The sequence below is a fragment of the Brassica napus genome (genome assembly GCF_020379485.1).
Source record: "Brassica napus cultivar Da-Ae chromosome C8 unlocalized genomic scaffold, Da-Ae chrC08_Random_1, whole genome shotgun sequence".
Taxonomy (NCBI): Eukaryota; Viridiplantae; Streptophyta; class Magnoliopsida; order Brassicales; family Brassicaceae; genus Brassica; species Brassica napus.
Window position 1 is genome coordinate 1 of NW_026014354.1, and position 17,145 is coordinate 17,145.

The 17,145-nt window shown below is 45.2% G+C and overlaps 2 protein-coding genes and 1 non-coding gene across 3 annotated transcripts; 2 read left to right on the forward strand and 1 right to left on the reverse strand.

Annotated features, from left to right (window-relative positions):
• Window positions 1-5,949: 5,949 nt before the first annotated feature.
• Window positions 5,950-7,149, forward strand: LOC106448387. The gene is made up of 3 exons (XM_013890276.1): window positions 5,950-6,118; window positions 6,191-6,630; window positions 6,724-7,149. The coding sequence occupies exons 1-3, from the start codon at window positions 5,950-5,952 to the stop codon at window positions 7,147-7,149; spliced, it is 1,035 nt and encodes a 344-aa protein (XP_013745730.1).
• On the reverse strand, window positions 6,190-6,296 carry LOC125595007. Its single transcript, XR_007330072.1, has one exon. It is a non-coding gene; the product is annotated as a small nucleolar RNA R71 (small nucleolar RNA).
• On the forward strand, window positions 7,146-12,310 carry LOC125595002. Its single transcript, XM_048770989.1, has 11 exons — window positions 7,146-7,396; window positions 7,481-8,181; window positions 8,223-8,358; window positions 8,452-8,662; window positions 8,900-8,998; window positions 9,124-9,184; window positions 9,275-9,883; window positions 9,978-11,031; window positions 11,149-11,315; window positions 11,455-11,549; window positions 11,741-12,310. Exons 1-11 carry the CDS (start codon window positions 7,146-7,148, stop codon window positions 12,308-12,310), a joined length of 3,954 nt encoding a protein of 1,317 aa, XP_048626946.1.
• Window positions 12,311-17,145: the final 4,835 nt, after the last annotated feature.

Below are 17,145 nucleotides of genomic sequence, written 5' to 3' on the forward strand. Positions count from 1 at the left end.
TTGCTAAAGGAGTTAAGATTGCTATTGGATTGTTCTCCATGTTTTGCTTTAGTAACATTCAACCTAAGAGATTAGCTGCTCTGAGTTGCTTTACCAAAAGGAACATTCATCTAGAGATAGAGCTTGTTGGCTTAGTGTCTAGGCATAAGGAGTGTTTGATTGATAGCTTGTCACCCTTATATGGATCTACATCACCAAGATCAAATGCCTAGCCCCATGAGTCCTCTTGCTTCATATTGAGAAAGAAAGATCATTACTTTATTGCATTAGCTTATTAGTTCTTAGTTCATACGATCTTTAAACCGGATTGCACTTAGCTTAGCATTGAACTTGCATTCCCTTTGCTTTAGAATCACCTAGGATTGGTTCGACAATCTTTTTTACTACAACATTTGATTAGGAGCCTTAAAAATCCTAACATCAAATTGGCGCGGTTGCCATGAATGTTCTTTGGTAAGTAACTCAAGCATCTAATCTCTTAGGTTGAATGTTACTAACACAAACATGGAGAACAGTCCAATAGCAATCTTAACTCCTTTAGCAACTATCTCTTAGGTAAAGCTAGAGGAAGCCACTAAGATTGAGCTATCACACTATGATAAGCTCCTTTTCCCCAAAGAGTTCTCACCAAAGCTCAGAAGAAGGTGCTCTCCAAGTTCAGAAAGATCTTAGTGATGTTGGGGTCAAGCTTCCAGAAATCTCGGGTATGCGTGAAGCTCATTCCAGATGATGCTCATCAAGGACATTCTAGACCACCAAGCTGAAGTGGCCGAGCTTTGGACATCTCCATTCTGAAGATTGATCCACCAATCCCTCCAAAGTCCCTCCCTAAGCTTGAGTTTCAAGGATGTTCACCTTGCCTTGCTACCTTGGTAAGCTCACTTTTGATGATGCTCTTATTGATTCTGGTGCAAGTGTGATTGTGATCTCAATGGAGATGATGAAGAGTCTAGGGATTGAGAGCATGGAGCCAAACACATCTTCCCTACACAGTTTGGAGATTCCTCTTCTACAACCCCTATTGGTCTCATCAAGGACTTCCCTTTGAAGATTGGAGCATGCACCATTCCTATAGACCTCACTGTTCTGAAGATGGCAACTGAGAAGAGAGTCCCATTGATCCTTGGCACTCCATTCCTCACAACAGTGGAAGCTTGCATAGAATTTGCCAACAAGAAGGTCACACTCCTAAATGTGAACAAAGCTCTCCTATCAACTACAATCCCCAAAGATGAATGCTGAGTATTGTGGAACAATCATTTGTGGAGAATCCTCTATTGAGAATACCAAGGATGAAGGGTTGGTATTGAGAAAGAAGGTCTTGCTGGAGAGTCCTCTAAAGAGCTGTGTGATGAGCACTTGGAAAGTGCTAAAAGGGAGGAGGTGAGTAGAGCCACAAAGGCTGCTCATGACAAGAGGAAGATTGTGAAAGAACCTCATCCTCCACCTCTTGATAAGACTCCTCACACTCTCACTCTCCACCCAATGAAGCTTAAGGATGGGGCCATTGAGTACAAAATCAAGTGCAGGGAAGGTCTAAGCCATTTTCAAGTGCAAGGCCATCATCACTCCTCAGCTCCAGAATGATCCAATCAAGCTTCAAGAGCCTCTCTCTCAAATCCTCACCATCACTCTTGAAAGTGGGAAGGATCCTCCTCCTCCACTCTCCGCTTGAGGTACCCTCCAACCTTTCCATTGTATATACCAGTTTATCTTTGCATATTGCTTTCCTTTGGGTATCTCTCTTACTCACACAGAGACTGTGTGATTTAAGTGTGGGGGAGGTACCAAGTATTTGATCATGTTTGCTTTGATAATTTGAGTCTCTTGCATTGCATTGGACATACATATATGCATAGAAAAACCAAAAAAATTTCAAATTTTGAATCATGTAGTTGCATCACTTGCATTCTTAAGATTGAGTCTAGAGCATATAGGATGCATTCACTTGCATATGGAGCAGCTGATTGATATTTCCTGTATAGAACACTGGTTTGCACTGAATTTGACACCCTAGTTAAACATATCAAGTAGCTTAAGCATCTTTTGAAAGGCTCGCATGCTTCGAGCCTTGAAAACTCTTATTGAAACTTGTTTGCTTGCTTGATATTGGCATTGTTCTTAAGATTAGCTACAATCTGAACTTGGCTTGAATGAACTTAATATCTCTTGCATATGGGCATTTGCATACTTGATCATGGGTCTCATACACATTTGGGTTATCTTTCCCCATTGTACCACTTTTTGTTAACCAAATGGCGCTTCCTTACCCTTGAACCCTAGCCATTCTTTGAAGCCTACATTATTTGCATGAGTGAGGCCTCTTTTGACAGTTTGTCATGTGCAAAATCTTGAAAGTATTGGGAGCGACATGGATTTGTTCTCATCCCTTGCTAGCATAGGGTCATCATTTGAGCTAGCTTCTAGGATGGTGAGTGGGGTCTTTGTTCCTTAAAGGTTTATATCTTGGGTTTGGCAACTGATAAAGTTGAGATTGATGAACAAAAGATTGTCATGGGAAAGAAAAGCCCTAGGGACCTAGAATAGAAAAATAAGAAAGCTCTTGATTGTATTGTTTGAGACCTTCCCCCTCTAAAAAAAAAAAAAGAAAGATTCAATAAGATAGTGGGGAAGGGATAATAAAAAGTGTTAGAGCTTAGAAATGTGAAAAGTGAATAAGAGGTCCTTAGTGGTTGAGTCTTAAGAAAAGAATGTTGTTCATTGGGTGAGTAATGTGAGTGTTTTTCATTTGGGTTATGGGATGAATGAAAAGGGTGTAGAATTTGTAATAACTTAGGAATGGGGTAGAATGATGAGGATGGATCCATGTATGCATGAATTGCTCATAGTCTTAGATATATTTTGCATAATGATCAAGCTCCTTGATTCTTGAGTGATTGCCACCTTAAAATGACAACAATTGAATCATTCTCTTCATTCATATTAGACAATTGCTTACCTAGCCAAATGATTGAGATCATGTGCCCATTTGTGAGAATTCACCTTGTGTGTGTGTGTGAATCAATGTGAGAGCTGGTTTAAAGAACTTGTTAGTTGATGAGTAGTGCAACTTGTGTAGAGGCATAAGAGTATGGATAGACCTAGAGAAGCTAGAGTATAATAAGAGAGTTTGCTCATGTTATTTGCTATATTTCTTTAGGATGTTAAATTGAGTGCTAGGAAGTGTTTCTTGTGGCTATGACATCCCACCTTCAAACCTCTCTTCCTCTAACTCTTGAAAGTTTACTTGTGGACAAGTAAAGGACTAGTGTGGGGGAGTGATATCTTGCATATTTGCATTGTTTTAGTCATTCATTCTTGCACATTTTGATCATCTAGATTAAATCTAGGCATCTTTAAGTTTCATATTTCATACTTAAGTCTTTATTAGGTGTTGGAGCATCCCTTAGAGGTTTTGGAGGTATTTGGAGACATTTGGGCTCGTAAGGAGTAGAAAATGATCATCTTGGCGAGTAGAGGAGCTGGAGCGACCTACTGGAGCGAGGTGATGCACCTGCTCTGGACGAGTGAAGTGTAGAGCGACCCACTGGAGCGAGGTATGACACCCGCTCTGTACCAGAGCGACCTCTTGCAGCGAGGTAGCATACCCGCTCTGTACCAGAGCGACCTCTCGCAGCGAGGTAGCGTATCCGCTCTGGACCCAACATCCCGTCGACAACTTTCGAGAACCGGAGCGACCAAGACGGAGCGAGGTGGGTACATCGCGCGCCAAATCCATGAAGTGCGAAGGAAGCCAGAGCGACGTCCCGAAGCGAGGTGGCGAACCCGCTGTGAAGCTGGAGCGACCCACTAAAGCGGGGTAACAAACCCGCGCGCAAGATCTATATTTGGTGGATTTTTCATGTTTTGCTGGACCTTCTCAGACTTGTTTTTGATCCCCACTAGGTTTTTAGGAGTCCTATAAATACTCTCTAAACCTAAAATTAAGATTTATCTTGTTTTCTATCTAATTAAAAGCCACTTTTGGGAAAAAGATCTAATCTTGATCATAATTTCTTATCTTTGCTTGATTATCTTGCTCTCTAATCATGTTTAACCTTGAATCATCCATGGTTTTGGGGTTATTCATGTCTATTAGTGAGTATACTAATCTTGGATTCATGGGCTAGGGTGATTAAGGGTGATTAGGGAAGATCTAGGGTGTTTAGTGTTAGATTTACTTGTTTCCTTGATTGTTGAGGGTTCTCAATGCTATTTTAGTCTTGATCATACTAAAATAGATCTCTAGGCATTTTCTGCCAACAAGGTGTATGATGAAATGCATGAACCAACTATTTTAGTCTTGATCATACTAAAATAGATCTCTAGGCATTTCCTGCCCACAAGGTGTATGATGAAATGCCTGAACCAACTCTTCAATGCTTTTAGCTTGCTTTACCTAAGAGATTGGTTGCTAAAGGAGTTAAGATTGCTATTGGACTTGTTCTCCATGTTTGCTTTAGTAACATTCAACCTAAGAGATTAGATACTTGAGTTGCTTTACCAAAAGAACATTCATCTAGAGATAGAGCTTGTTTAGCTTAGTGTCTAGGCATAAGGAAAGTGTTTGATTGATAGCTTGCCATCCTTAGATTGGATCTACATCACCCAAGATCAAATGCCTAGCCCCATGAGTCCTCTTGCTTCATATTGAGAAAGGAAGATCATTACTTTATTGCATTAGCTAATTATTTCTTAGTTCATACCATATTTAAAACCGGATTGCACTTAGCTTAAGCATTAAAGTGGGGATTTGAATTAAGTGGTGACGTGCAAGTAGAGTAAATGATTCAGATAATTAAAATTCAATATTAAATATAAGCCAATCTAGGGTTTCTTATTGGGTATCAACGTGATAGACTATGGATTTTACCCACTTTTAGCCATGGTCTATAAGTGTTTTAATATATATTTACTACTATATAGAGTATTTACAGGTTCAGGGACGATTTGGAGGAATGTGGTGATTTTGGTGTCCTTTGGAGCCTTTTGAGTGTAGCGCTGCACGGACGTGTCAGATGTCTAGCTATGGATGGAGGTCTTCCCACCGTTAGATTGAGCCCATCATCTGATACAAGATAGAGCTTTGAGTTAGCTTTCCAGTGCCACCTGTTTGAGGTCAATCAGCATCATGTAGCAGAAGTTATGCCCATTTTATTGAAGAGTGATCAGTTTGCCTCGCAAGAGGAAGCTGTCGAGGAGATGAAGGACTGTCGATTGATAACTGATGTTAGGAGTTTTCAAGGCTCCTAATCAAATGTTGTAGTATAAAAGATTGTCGAACCAATCCTAGGTGATTCTAAAGCAAAGGGAATGCAAGTTACTTAGCGTGAACAATGGTCCTTGTGCGTTGCTCCGAGTATGTCTACTGGTCATGCACCTGGATCATTGGCTGAAACAAAGAAAGAAAAGCAAGTTAGATGTCTTAGACTAAATATAGAACTGAAAAACAAGGGTAAAATATATGGTCCCCGTCGCAACAGCGCCAAAACTTGGTACACTAAAACTGAACCTTTCCTACTGTCAAGTTAACAGTGGTAATTGTAGTATTTGGGATTCAATCCAGAGGACCAGTCAACACTTTATTCTTATAAGTTTTCAATTTAGCTAAAACTAAGAGCTCGCAAGATTAGAAAGACAGAACCGTCAACAACACCGGCCTACTAAAATCACAATGGATGATCTAGGAGGCCAGAATGATCTCACTGCTGCACTGGCACTCATGCAACAACATATGCAGCAGATGCAACAGACCATCAACGCACAAGAAGCTGCTCGCGAAACAGCTGCCGAACTCGCTACTCAGCAAGTTGAGCAACAAGGCGCTCCCATCGGAGAGCGGAACCTTCTGTGGAACTTCCCTACCACTCGCTCCGCCATCAACCCCCTACCTACACCCGACATGATTATGAGATCAAGCCTGCTTTGATCGGCCTGGTGCATAAAAAAATGTTCAATGGTCTCGCGGCTGAAATCCCTTTGGACCACATCGAGAACTTTGAGAGAGTTTGCAACTTCTCTCGTGCGAATGGAGTGCCACCAGACTATGTCAAATGCACGTTGTTCCCATTCTCTTTGGATGGGAAAGCATCTCGCTGGCTAGCCTCTCTCCCGACTGGTACAATTACTACATGGGAAGTAGTCAGACCAGCGTTTTAAAGCCACTTCTACACAAAGACGAAAACCACAGCTCTGAGGCATAAAATCTCCAATTTTAAGCAAAAAACCGACGAGCCCTTCTATGATGCTTGGGAGCGGTACAAGGAGTACCGAAGGGAATGCCCTCACCATGGGTTTGAGGATGATTACATACTAGAAGTGTTCTATGATGGAGTGAGCTATGAGTTTCGCAATGCTCTTGATTCCTCGAGCAATGGAGATTTCATAACCCAAACAACACTAGGCGCATTCGCACTGATCGAAAATATGGCGTCCAGCTCCCTCAACAAGAACAAGGAGAATGACCGCTCCAAAAGCGTAAACAGCATAGACAACCTCGTGGCCAAGGGTGATCAGCTGTTGAAGGGTAATCAGAGCCAAGTGTTCATAATGGAGGAAGAAACTGCATCAGAGAACAATGTTTCAGACGCCACACCTGAAGGGGGCAATACCATCGATGATCAGCAAGAAGTGAGCTACGTCAATGGACAAGGATGACAGTACAAGAACTACCACCCGATCCCCAACGTTAGGAACATTCCTCACCTCTTTGCGTATCCAAAGACTGACAAACCGGTTGACAACGCGCAGAACAGTCAAGGACAGAACAGTGGCTATCAGAAACCGTACCAGGGAAGAACATATGTCCTTAGCAAGGCGCAGCACAACCAGTTCCAGAACCAAAAACAGCAGACTGCTCAACAAACCGCTCCTTCGCCAGCGATTGCTCCGCAAGACGAGATGAAGGGTCTAGCGACGATCATGCAGCAGTTGCTCCAGGGTCAACAAATTCATGGGAAAGCGTTAAATCAAATCACCACGGACATCAACTCTAGGATGAACCAAATGTTTAATGACTTAAGTACCAAATACGATAATGTAGCCAGCCATATGCGTCAGATGGACGTGCAGATCGCGCAGACAGCCGGGAGAGTCAAGAGGCAGCAAGGTACTCAACCTGGAAAGACCGATAAGAACCCTAAGGAATGAAGTGCCATAGCACTAAGGAGCAGAAGAAGACTACCGGACGCAGTCCCCAAGAAGTTGTCAGCGGTGGAAAGCTAAAGGAGGGTGAGCAACCACGATCTGAAGCACCCCCTTTATCTGACGAGGAACCGGAACAGTCTGCTGAGACTGATCCAACCCCTGTCGCTACACCTGTTGAGCCTGTTCCTTCGCGCGAATACACCCCTAAGGTTCCATACCCTGTTCCAGCAAAGACATCTCGCAAGGATCGGTAGGAGACAAAGTGTAAAAAGATACTAGAGGATCTAACTATCAAGTTACCTCTTATGGATGCGATCCAGATGATGCCTTATAGGCGCAGTTTGACGAAAGGTTTGATCTCTGACAAGATTACCGGGGACAGTGAGCTATTGATGGTTTCAAAGGAGTGCACTGCGATACTTCAGAACGGGCCGATTAAGAAATTGGATGATCCAAGCAAGTTTGTTCTCTCGATACAAATTGGGAAAACAGTATTCGCTTGTTCTTTATGCAATCTGGGTTCTAGCGTCAATCTCATGCCTTACTCCGTGGCAAAACGACTGGGCTTCACAGATTTCAAACCGACGAGAATCTCCCTGGTGTTCGCCGACAGATCAGTCAAGTCACCGGTGGGTATTCTGGAAGATCTCCATGTCCGAGTGGGCAACACCTTTGTTCCAACAGATTTTGTCGTACTGGAGGTTGAAGAGGAACCGAGAGATCCACTCATCATGGGTCATCCTTTCTTGTGCACAGCTGGTGCGATCATTGATGTTCGACAAGGAAGGATTGATCTTCACCTAGGTGACATTGCGATGAAGTTCGAGATGAACAAATTGCTGAAGAAACCAATGCTGGACGCGCAGAGTTACACAGTTGAGGATGAAGATCAAGCGTTATTCCCTCAAGAAGGAATGATTGAGGAAATCTTGACCAATGATCCACTCGAACTAGCCCTGATCCGATCTGAGACCGAGCACAACGTCATGAGCGTGGACGCGGATGGCTACAACAAGATGCTTGACTCTGCCAAAAGCATGGAAAAGCTTTTCACCTATCTAAGTCTGGGGAGAAAGACGAGAGCAATCAGAGCAGTGCAACGGGAGCAGCCACTTCGAAAAGCGCTACAAAGCCGAACATGCAACTCGACGATCCATGGACCGAATTGAAAGCTCCAAAGATCGTGCTTAAATCCCTCCCTACGGGGCTCAGGTACGCACTCTTAGGACCAAATTCCACCTATCCTGTTATTATGAACTCTGAATTGAACAATGAGGAAATTGCTAAACTTTTGTGTGATCTTAGAAAGTATCGTAAGGCATTAGGATATTCTCTAGCTGACATTCATGGTATCCCACCTGATATGTGCATGCATAGAATACACCTAGAAAATGAATCAATGACTTCTATAGAACATCAGAGGAGGTTAAATCCGAATCTGAAGGATGTTGTAAAGAAAGAGATAATGAAACTTCTAGAGGCTGGTGTGATCTACGCCATCTCAGATAGCAATTGGGTCAGCCATGTTCATGTAGTTCTTAAGAAAGGTGGCATAACTGTCATAACAAATGAAAAGAATGGATTGATCCCTACTCGAACTATAACTAGACATTGAATGTGCATTGATTTTCGCAAATTGAATGCTGCGACTCGCAAGGATCACTTTCCACTCCCTTTCATTGATCAAATGCTTGAAATGTTGGCTAACCACCCATACTATTGCTTTTTAGATTGTTATTCAGGTTTCTTTCAGATCCCTATCCACCCAGATGATCAGGAGAAGACGACGTTCACATGCCCATACGGCATGTTTGCCTACAGGAGAATGACATTCAGCTTGAGCAATGCTCATGTGACCTTTCAACGTTGCATGATGTCTATTTTTACTGATCTGATTGAGGACATAATGGAAGTTTTCATGGATGACTTTAGTGTCTATGGAAGCTCCTTTTCTGTTTGTTTGAAAAACTTGTGCAGGGTGTTGCAGTGATGCGAGGAGAAAGATCTGGTGCTAAACTGGGAGAAGTGTCACTTCATGGTCAAGGATGGAATTGTTCTCGGTCACAAGATCTCTAAGAAGGGGGTCGAGGTTGACAAGGAAAAGATTGAGGTGATGATGAGCTTGTAGCCACCAACATCAGTCAAGGGAATCAGGAGTTTCTTAGGGCACGCCGGTTTTTACAGGAGGTTCATCAAGGACTTCTCAATGATCGCAAGACAACTCACAGACTGCTATGCAAGGATACCAAGTTCGAGTTTGATACTGATTGCTTGAATGCATTCCATACCATAAAAGGAACCTTGTTCAGTGCACCAGTTGTCCAGCCTCCAGACTGGGACTTACCTTTCGAGATCATGACAGATGCGAGTGATTTCGCAGTGGGGGCAGTGTTGGGACAGCAGAAAGATAAGAAACTGCATGTGATTTACTACGCGAGCATGACTATGGATGACGCCCAATGCAGATATGCCACAACCGAGAAAGAGATTTTAGCCATTGTCTACGCCTTCGAAAAATTTAGGTCCTATCTAGTAGGTTCTAAAGTGATAGTGCACAAGGATCACGTGGCTCTGAGATACTTGCTGACCAAGAAAGACGCCAAACCGCGCTTGCTCCGATGGATCCTCCTGCTCCAGGAATTCGATCTTGAGATCAAGGATAAGAAGGGGATTGAAAATGGAGTCGCAGATCATCTGTCAAGAATGAAGATCGACGAAGAAACTGCTCTCGACGACAGTTTCCCCCAAAGAACAAGTCTACGCAATTGGTCTGTATGTCGAGAACAGACTGGACACCCTTGCCACAGACTGTTCTGCTGATTGTTCCGCAGACTGTTCCTCGGATTCTCCCGTAGATTGCTCCATAGACCAGGAACAATTTGTTGCTGCTATCAAGAACAGATATTCCCACCTACCTTGGTTTGCTGAGATAGCTAATTTCTTAGCTGCAGAGAAGGAACCAGTTGAGTTTACTGGGAATAAGAAGAAAAAATTCCCGAGGGATGCAAAACTCTACTTTTGGGATGAACCGTTCCTTTATCGACACTGCAAGGATGGAGTTTTCCGACGATGTGTTCCCGAAGCTCAGATTCCAGAGATCCTGCATCATTGCCACGGTTCTTCTTATGCTGGACACTTTGCGGCATTCAAGACCGTCTCCAAGGTCTTGCAAGCCGGCTTCTGGTGGCCCACAATGTTCCGTGATGCTCAAGCTTTCATCTCCAAGTGCAATTCCTGCCAAAGACCGGGGAACATCAGCAAGAGAAACAAGATGCCTCAGAATTTCATACTTGAGATTGAGGTTTTCAACTGTTGGGGAATTGATTTCATGGGACCATTCCCACCTTCGTACAAGAACGAGTACATTCTAGTCGTGGTGGACTATGTCTCAAAGTGGGTAGAAGCAATCGCCAGCCCTACTAATGACGCGCGTGTTGTGACCAAGATGTTCAAAACCATAATCTTTCCATGGTTTGGAGTACCTAGAGTGGTCATAAGCGATGGAGGCACCCACTTTATCAACAAGGTTTTCCAAGGCCTCTTGAAGAAGAACGGTGTCAAGCATAAGGTTGCAACCGCATATCATCCGCATACGAGTGGCCAAGTGGAAGTGTTTAATAGAGAGATCAAGAGCATCCTACAGAAAACAGTCGGAACTACACGAAAGGATTGGTCTCTCAAATTAGATGATGCACTATGGGCATACAGAACAGCGTACAAGACGCCACTCGGGACCACTCCATATCACCTGGTCTATGGCAAGGTGTGTCATCTCCCAGTGGAGCTTGAGTACAAGGCGGCATGGGCTGTCAAACTGCTCAACTTTGATATCAAATCAGCCAAGGAGAGGCGGTCCATCCAGATTCACGAGCTCGAAGAGATCAGGCACCTGGCTTATGAGAGCACAAAAATCTACAAGGAAAAGACCACGGCATATCATGACAAGCGGATCATTAGCTGAAGCTTCGAACCAAACGATAAGGTCCTGCTTTTCAACTCCAGGCTGAAGTTGTTCCCTGGGAAGCTGAAGTCCAGATGGTCAGGCCCGTCTACCAACAAGGAGGTCCGACCATACGGAGCAATTGTGTTGATGGATCCTAATGGGGGAGAGTTCGTTGTTAATGGACAGCGTCTTAAGCCATACCTTGCTGAAACAATAATCGCAGAAGGTGAAGAAATTCCCCTATGCGATCACTCCACAGCCTAATTGGCTACCCAAAGTCAAGCTAATGACTTAAATCGAACGCTTGGTGGAAGGCAACCCACTGGTAAGTGTAAATATGTTTTTCTTTCCAAATTTTTCTGTAGTTTGTTTTGAAATTTGTTCTAGGAAAAAGAAAACTGAAGCTTCCAGGAGGAGCAATCTGCAGACTGTTCTCGCTGAAGAACAGCCGCTCCTTCAGGTAAGTCTTCGACCCCAAAAAAATATATATATAAAATAAAATAAAAAAGGAGAGAAGGGGAAGCGGTTAGGGTTTTCCTATTAAAGGCAACCCACTCCACTCCCCCACTTAGCTCAAAATCGCCGCACACTCCCTCTCCCTAGAGATAAAACCTAAAGTCAAAATCTTAAACCTATCAATCGATTGTCAAGATTTTGGTTCTAACTCTTTGGGTTTTCGAGTTCAATTCTGTCTTTGAGGTCCTCCTCTCTCAATCGAACAAGATGCCTCCACGGACCAAGCAAAAGTCGGTTAAAACCCCGAAAATCACCCGCGAGAACTATGTGCCGCCTCCGAACCACAATGCTCCGGCTTCATACCCATGGCCGCGCAAGGACCAAGAGGGTCAGCCAATCAATATCGACGACCCGACGCTCCTCGACTTCAACTGCGAGGGATGGGACAAGGAGTCTGCGAAACGGTACAACTCACTCCTCAACATCGAGATCCTCCCCACTCGTTTCGGTCACGCAGACACCCTCGTCTCCCTTGGTCTCGACACTGATGTGTTCAAAACACTCCACGCCATGAGGATTGCTCCTCTCTGCTACCGAACGCATGAACTCTACAAGGATCTTGTTTGCCAAGTGCTCGCTACGGCTCACATCGGGTACGACGATCCCTCCAAGCCAACGTATGAGAACTGTTTCTTCTCTTTCATGGCCGACGGCAAATTCTGCTCTCTCTCGCTCGACAAGCTCAATGAGATTTATGAGATCTAAGACGAGCATAGAGAAGTGGCAGTCATTAACAAGTTCACGCCAACAGACCGTTTTTGGGATTGTGGGAACCAAAATTCACACCGTCGATTATAATAAATAATAATGGAGGAAAACCGAGTGAACCCGTTTTTCCTTGAAGGTCTGAATTCTCTGCGTAATTACTTTAGAACGATAAAAAGATAGATAATCGCTCAGAGGAATTTTATTGAATAGTATGAATACAAGATTTCTCCGAGAGGAGTAGAGATATGCTAACTATCGGAACAACAGGACAAGAGGCGGCCAAGACGTCCTAAGCCTTGCCGTGCTAGTCTAACCACCTAAGCCCTAAGTTCTCTTAGCTAGCGGGAGTTCTCTAAGTCTAAATTCTTGGATCCCCTTTTCTTCTGCTCCTGCTCTCCTTATATAGTCGCTTTAGGTCGGTGGCCCATCCTTCGCCTTCGGGCCCAAGTCTATCTCTTTTGGGAATATTCCATTTTTCGTCGATCTTGATAGTTATCCTCGAATCTTTACAATTATCTTTGGAAACTTAGCATTTATCGTATTTCTGTGAGTTAGGAAAAACCGTCATAACCTTTATGGGCTTGAATCCCTTCTGAGAGCGTGGATGGGCCTCTAGACCAGTTTGGATCCTTGCGGACCGTTCTTAGGCCTTTTGGCGTTTATACGATTTCTCGGTTTTAGTCATAAAACTTCGAGAATAACTTTAATCCAAACGAAACGAGAAGTATATGGTCCCGAAGGTCGGATATCACAGCTATACGGAAGATACGGGAGTCGAAGTAAGTCGGACAGGCCGTGATCAGGTCGAGCTCGCCGGGCGAGCCGACTCGCGTGACGGCTGATGGTTGAGCTCGCCTGGCGAGTGCAACCACACGACGGTCCGGCGAGCTGACCGGAGCGATGGTTGAGCTCGCCAGGCGAGTATAACCACACGTCGGTTCATCTCGCCGGCGAGCTGACCGACGTGATGGTTGAGCTCGCTGGCGAGCTGACCCGCGTGATGGTTCAGCTCTCCGGCGAGTGGCTTTGGTGCGGGATTTCGCTCGTTCGTTCACTTCCATTCTTTCTTTCAGTGAATGTTTTGCGAGAAATCCGTGAATAAGAAATAATCATAGCCGTTGATTTTGAAATAACCATTTTTGACCCCAACAGTTAGCCCCCAGCCCGTAAGACTCGGAGACGATTTTGCGGGCGAATGATGTGAATTAGAAATCGAAATCTTTGGCTAAGAATATTTATTGCGGAAATCCACATCACCCTCATATCCTTATAAGTAGCAACTCACCACTCCTCATTCTTCACACATCTCTTTCTCTCACATTTTCTTTTCTTAAAACTACCTATCAAGAATGTCTTCCTCCCCAAGTGAAAAGAAAAGCTCCAACGTTGAGATGGGTGAGGCCAACTCGGCACTTCCGACTCCGGCCACGCATGAAGCTACTCCAACCTTCGTCGCCGGGTTTCTTTCTTTCAAAGAGAGACTGTCCAGACGCAGTGCCGGGAAGGAAGGGGGTCGGATTCAGCCTGAGGTGCCAGCTATCCTTTATTTGCCTGCGATGTCAACCTCGGCTAGAGGAAACAAGTCCCCTGGTGATGCCGCGCCCCTCGCAGAATCGGCCACGGTTTCTGTTCAAGTTCCGGAGGTCTCGGCTCAACCCTTGGGCTCTTCGACAACACCAGTCCCAGCTCCTAAGGAGGAGAAGGCGACGGAGTTGATGCCTCCGCCTCTGGATAGGAAGGAGATCGTCCTAGGGCTTTCCGCGTCCTAGGGCTTTCCGCGTCCAGTGCTGCTCCTTTGACCAAAAGTCGCAAGAGGACTGGCGCTGCGACCGAGACCGTCAAGAAGAGGAGATGTACCGCTGGCGCGAAAGGGGAGCCCTCGGGACCTTTGTCGCAACATCGTGCCAAAGTTTGTTTTGACTATTTTCAGCATAAGCCACCTTGTTTTATGATTATCCTGACCCTTATTTCATGTATAGTTTGTATCCCTGATTGACGGGATGCTCAGCGACTGCGGATCAGAGATAGAGCGTTTGACAAGGGGCCTGGATGAATCGCAAGAGGCACTGAAAGAAGCTGAGGCCACGTTGAAATCTACTGAAGCTGCTCGTGCTGATGAGCTCTCTCAGCTGGAGGTTCGGGTCAGCGATCTCGAGTGGGACTTCGGAAAGTCGGCGAGCGCATTGTTCAAGCTGAAGAAAGAGAAGAAGAGCAAGGCTTCCGAAGTCCGTCGTCTCCAGCGTGAAATTCAGAACCGAGAAGAGTCGAGGACTGTTGTTTCGAGGGATGATTTTCACGCTCGCCTGACGAGGATGGCTGTTCTGTTTGATTCCCTCATGGTAGTCCTTGAGAAGGACCTGGCTCTGGCGAGGGTCGAGGGAAGCCTCAACGAGATCCACCTGGTCGAAGGCGACATGGCTCCGACTCTGGACTCCGAAGAAGCCAGGCTGTTGTCTCGCAAGGAGGAGTTGAAGGCTTCCGACGGGGACTTCGACTCGATCCTCTCTCAGCTGCAGTTCGAGTGCACCCTCAAGCCTTGTTTAGGAGAGACCGAGGGGCAAGGCCCCGTGGCTGAAGAAGGTGGAGATGTTGCGAGCGGGAGAGGAAACGACGAAGCGGACGAGGGAGGCGATGGCTGTGCGGTTGAGGATGAAGGTGGTGCTCCGAGGAGTGCTTAGGGTAACGTTCCTTTCGGGGATTTTTTTATTTTTGTTTTGGCCTGTTTGTGAGGCCACAGTTTGCATGTTTCGGGACTAGCCGTTGGTTGCTTCGAATCCCTGCCCTTGTTAGGGCTTTTTGTATAATGCTTGGTTCAATCTATAAAACCTTTTCGGCTTATTATAAATCGAGAGAACTCCGGGTTTTTCGAAGTTAGAGGGCGAAGGAGTGAGTTTTCGTCTCGTTCCTTGCCCCCGGACGATCACCGTATCCATAGTCTGTTGAGCGCGCAGCTTTTGCTTTGTGCGAGGACTCGTGAAAACGCATAGACTTAAGTGAAGAGACAAGTTTTGGGATCTCATATCGGGATGTCGATATTATGCCATTGAGATGTCAGGATCCAGTAAGACTGGGTTTAGGGCAAGACCTAGGTTTACTTTCGGACTAAGGCTATGCGATGACAAGTCGGCTTTCGTTTTGCCTGTTTGCAATTTCTACCTGATTCGTACCGATATAAAGTCCGCGAAGTGATATCGGCTTATATGACTTGTCTTGGCATGACTCGAGCTACTTCCAAAGGCCGTTTGGAGGTGCTGGCCAAAATTGGATTTTCTTGTATAGCGCGCTATGGTATCCTTGTCGGATGTAAGAGAGCCTATCCTTTCGAGGGCGGCTAGTCTCTGTTTAGGACGTTAGGGTTCGTTTGTTGTGATCAGCAACAAAGAAGTGATGCCATTTTAAAGGCATTTTACCGTTAGAGGTATGTTGATTTTGGAAACCAGAGTGTTGTTTCCATAATGTTGGAAATACCGTAACTTCAAGCGTGTTGCGACGTCTCGCAGTGCCAGAAGTTAATCTTTTTTGTTTTGAGCCGCGTTTTTCTTGCAGGCTTTTTACCAAAGATGCTTTTTTTATGAGCATTCGTGGGTTTGTTGGTTTTAGCATGATAGCTAATTCAGGCGTTCTAGGCGAGTTCTGGACCGCCGTTCTAGCCGTTTGTCGGATAGTGGGCTTAGCGATTGTAGCGTCGCGTTTTTTTTTTTTGTAAAAAGTTTCGAAAAGATCGACTTTTTGAAAGTTGTGTGAGTATACGAGTATACGTACCCATTCCCTCCCCCCCCCTTTTTAAAGATGGGGGGATAGCTGAACTCGCTGGGCGAGCTGCCTACGTACCCTTTTTTCGGGGATCAATCCATCTCGTAGTTCTTTGGATCCACTTTACGATTAGTGGTAGTATTTCTTAAGATGCATCGCGTTCCAGGTTCTTTGGGTCTTGACGTCCTGCATGTTTGCGATTTGGTATGATCCTGGTCGGACTACCTTTATGACCTTGTATGGACCTTCCCAGTTTTCCTGCGTTACGTTCGGCAGTATTTTGGAAGACTTTGCGAAGGACCAGGTAGCCTTCCTCGAACCTGCGATGGCGAACGTTTGATTTGTAGTATTTTACGGTGGCGTGCTGGTAATTTTGGATTCGTATGAGAGCTTGATTCGCCGCTCGTTAATTAGATCGAGTTCGTCCAGCATCGCGCTGTTATGATCTTCTCGTTCGGGGAAGAATCTTCTCCGTACTCCGGGAAATTCTCTTTCGCGGGGATCATACATTCCGTTCCGTAAACGAGGGCGAATGGGGTTTCACCCGTAGCCCATCTCGGGGTCGTACGATGCAACCAAAGAACTCCTTCGAGCTCTTCTACCCATCGCCCCTTTTTGGCTTCTAAGCGCTTTTTTAACCCGTCCAGGACGGTTTTGTTGATGGTCTCTGCCTGGCCATTGCACTGCAGATATCTGGGAGTCGACTTGGTCAGTCGTATCTTCCACTTCTCGCAAAATGCTTCGAATCGGGTAGAGATGAACTGAGATCCGTTGTCTGTCACGATTTCGTAAGGGACCCCATGTCTGGTGATGATCTTCTTCCATACGAAGTTCTCGACTTGTACGTCTTTGATACTTGCGTAGGAATCTGCCTCTACCCACTTTGAGAAGAAATCCATGAGGACCAGGAGGAAGCGCTTCTGCTTCGAATTATGTAATGGCCCAACAATATCCATGGACCATCGCATGAAGGGATACGGAGACGAGATGGACGAGAGGACTTCTGCGGGTTGATGGATTGTCGACGCGTGCCTTTGGCATTTTTCGCACTTCCGTGCGAACTTCTCACAATCTTTGAT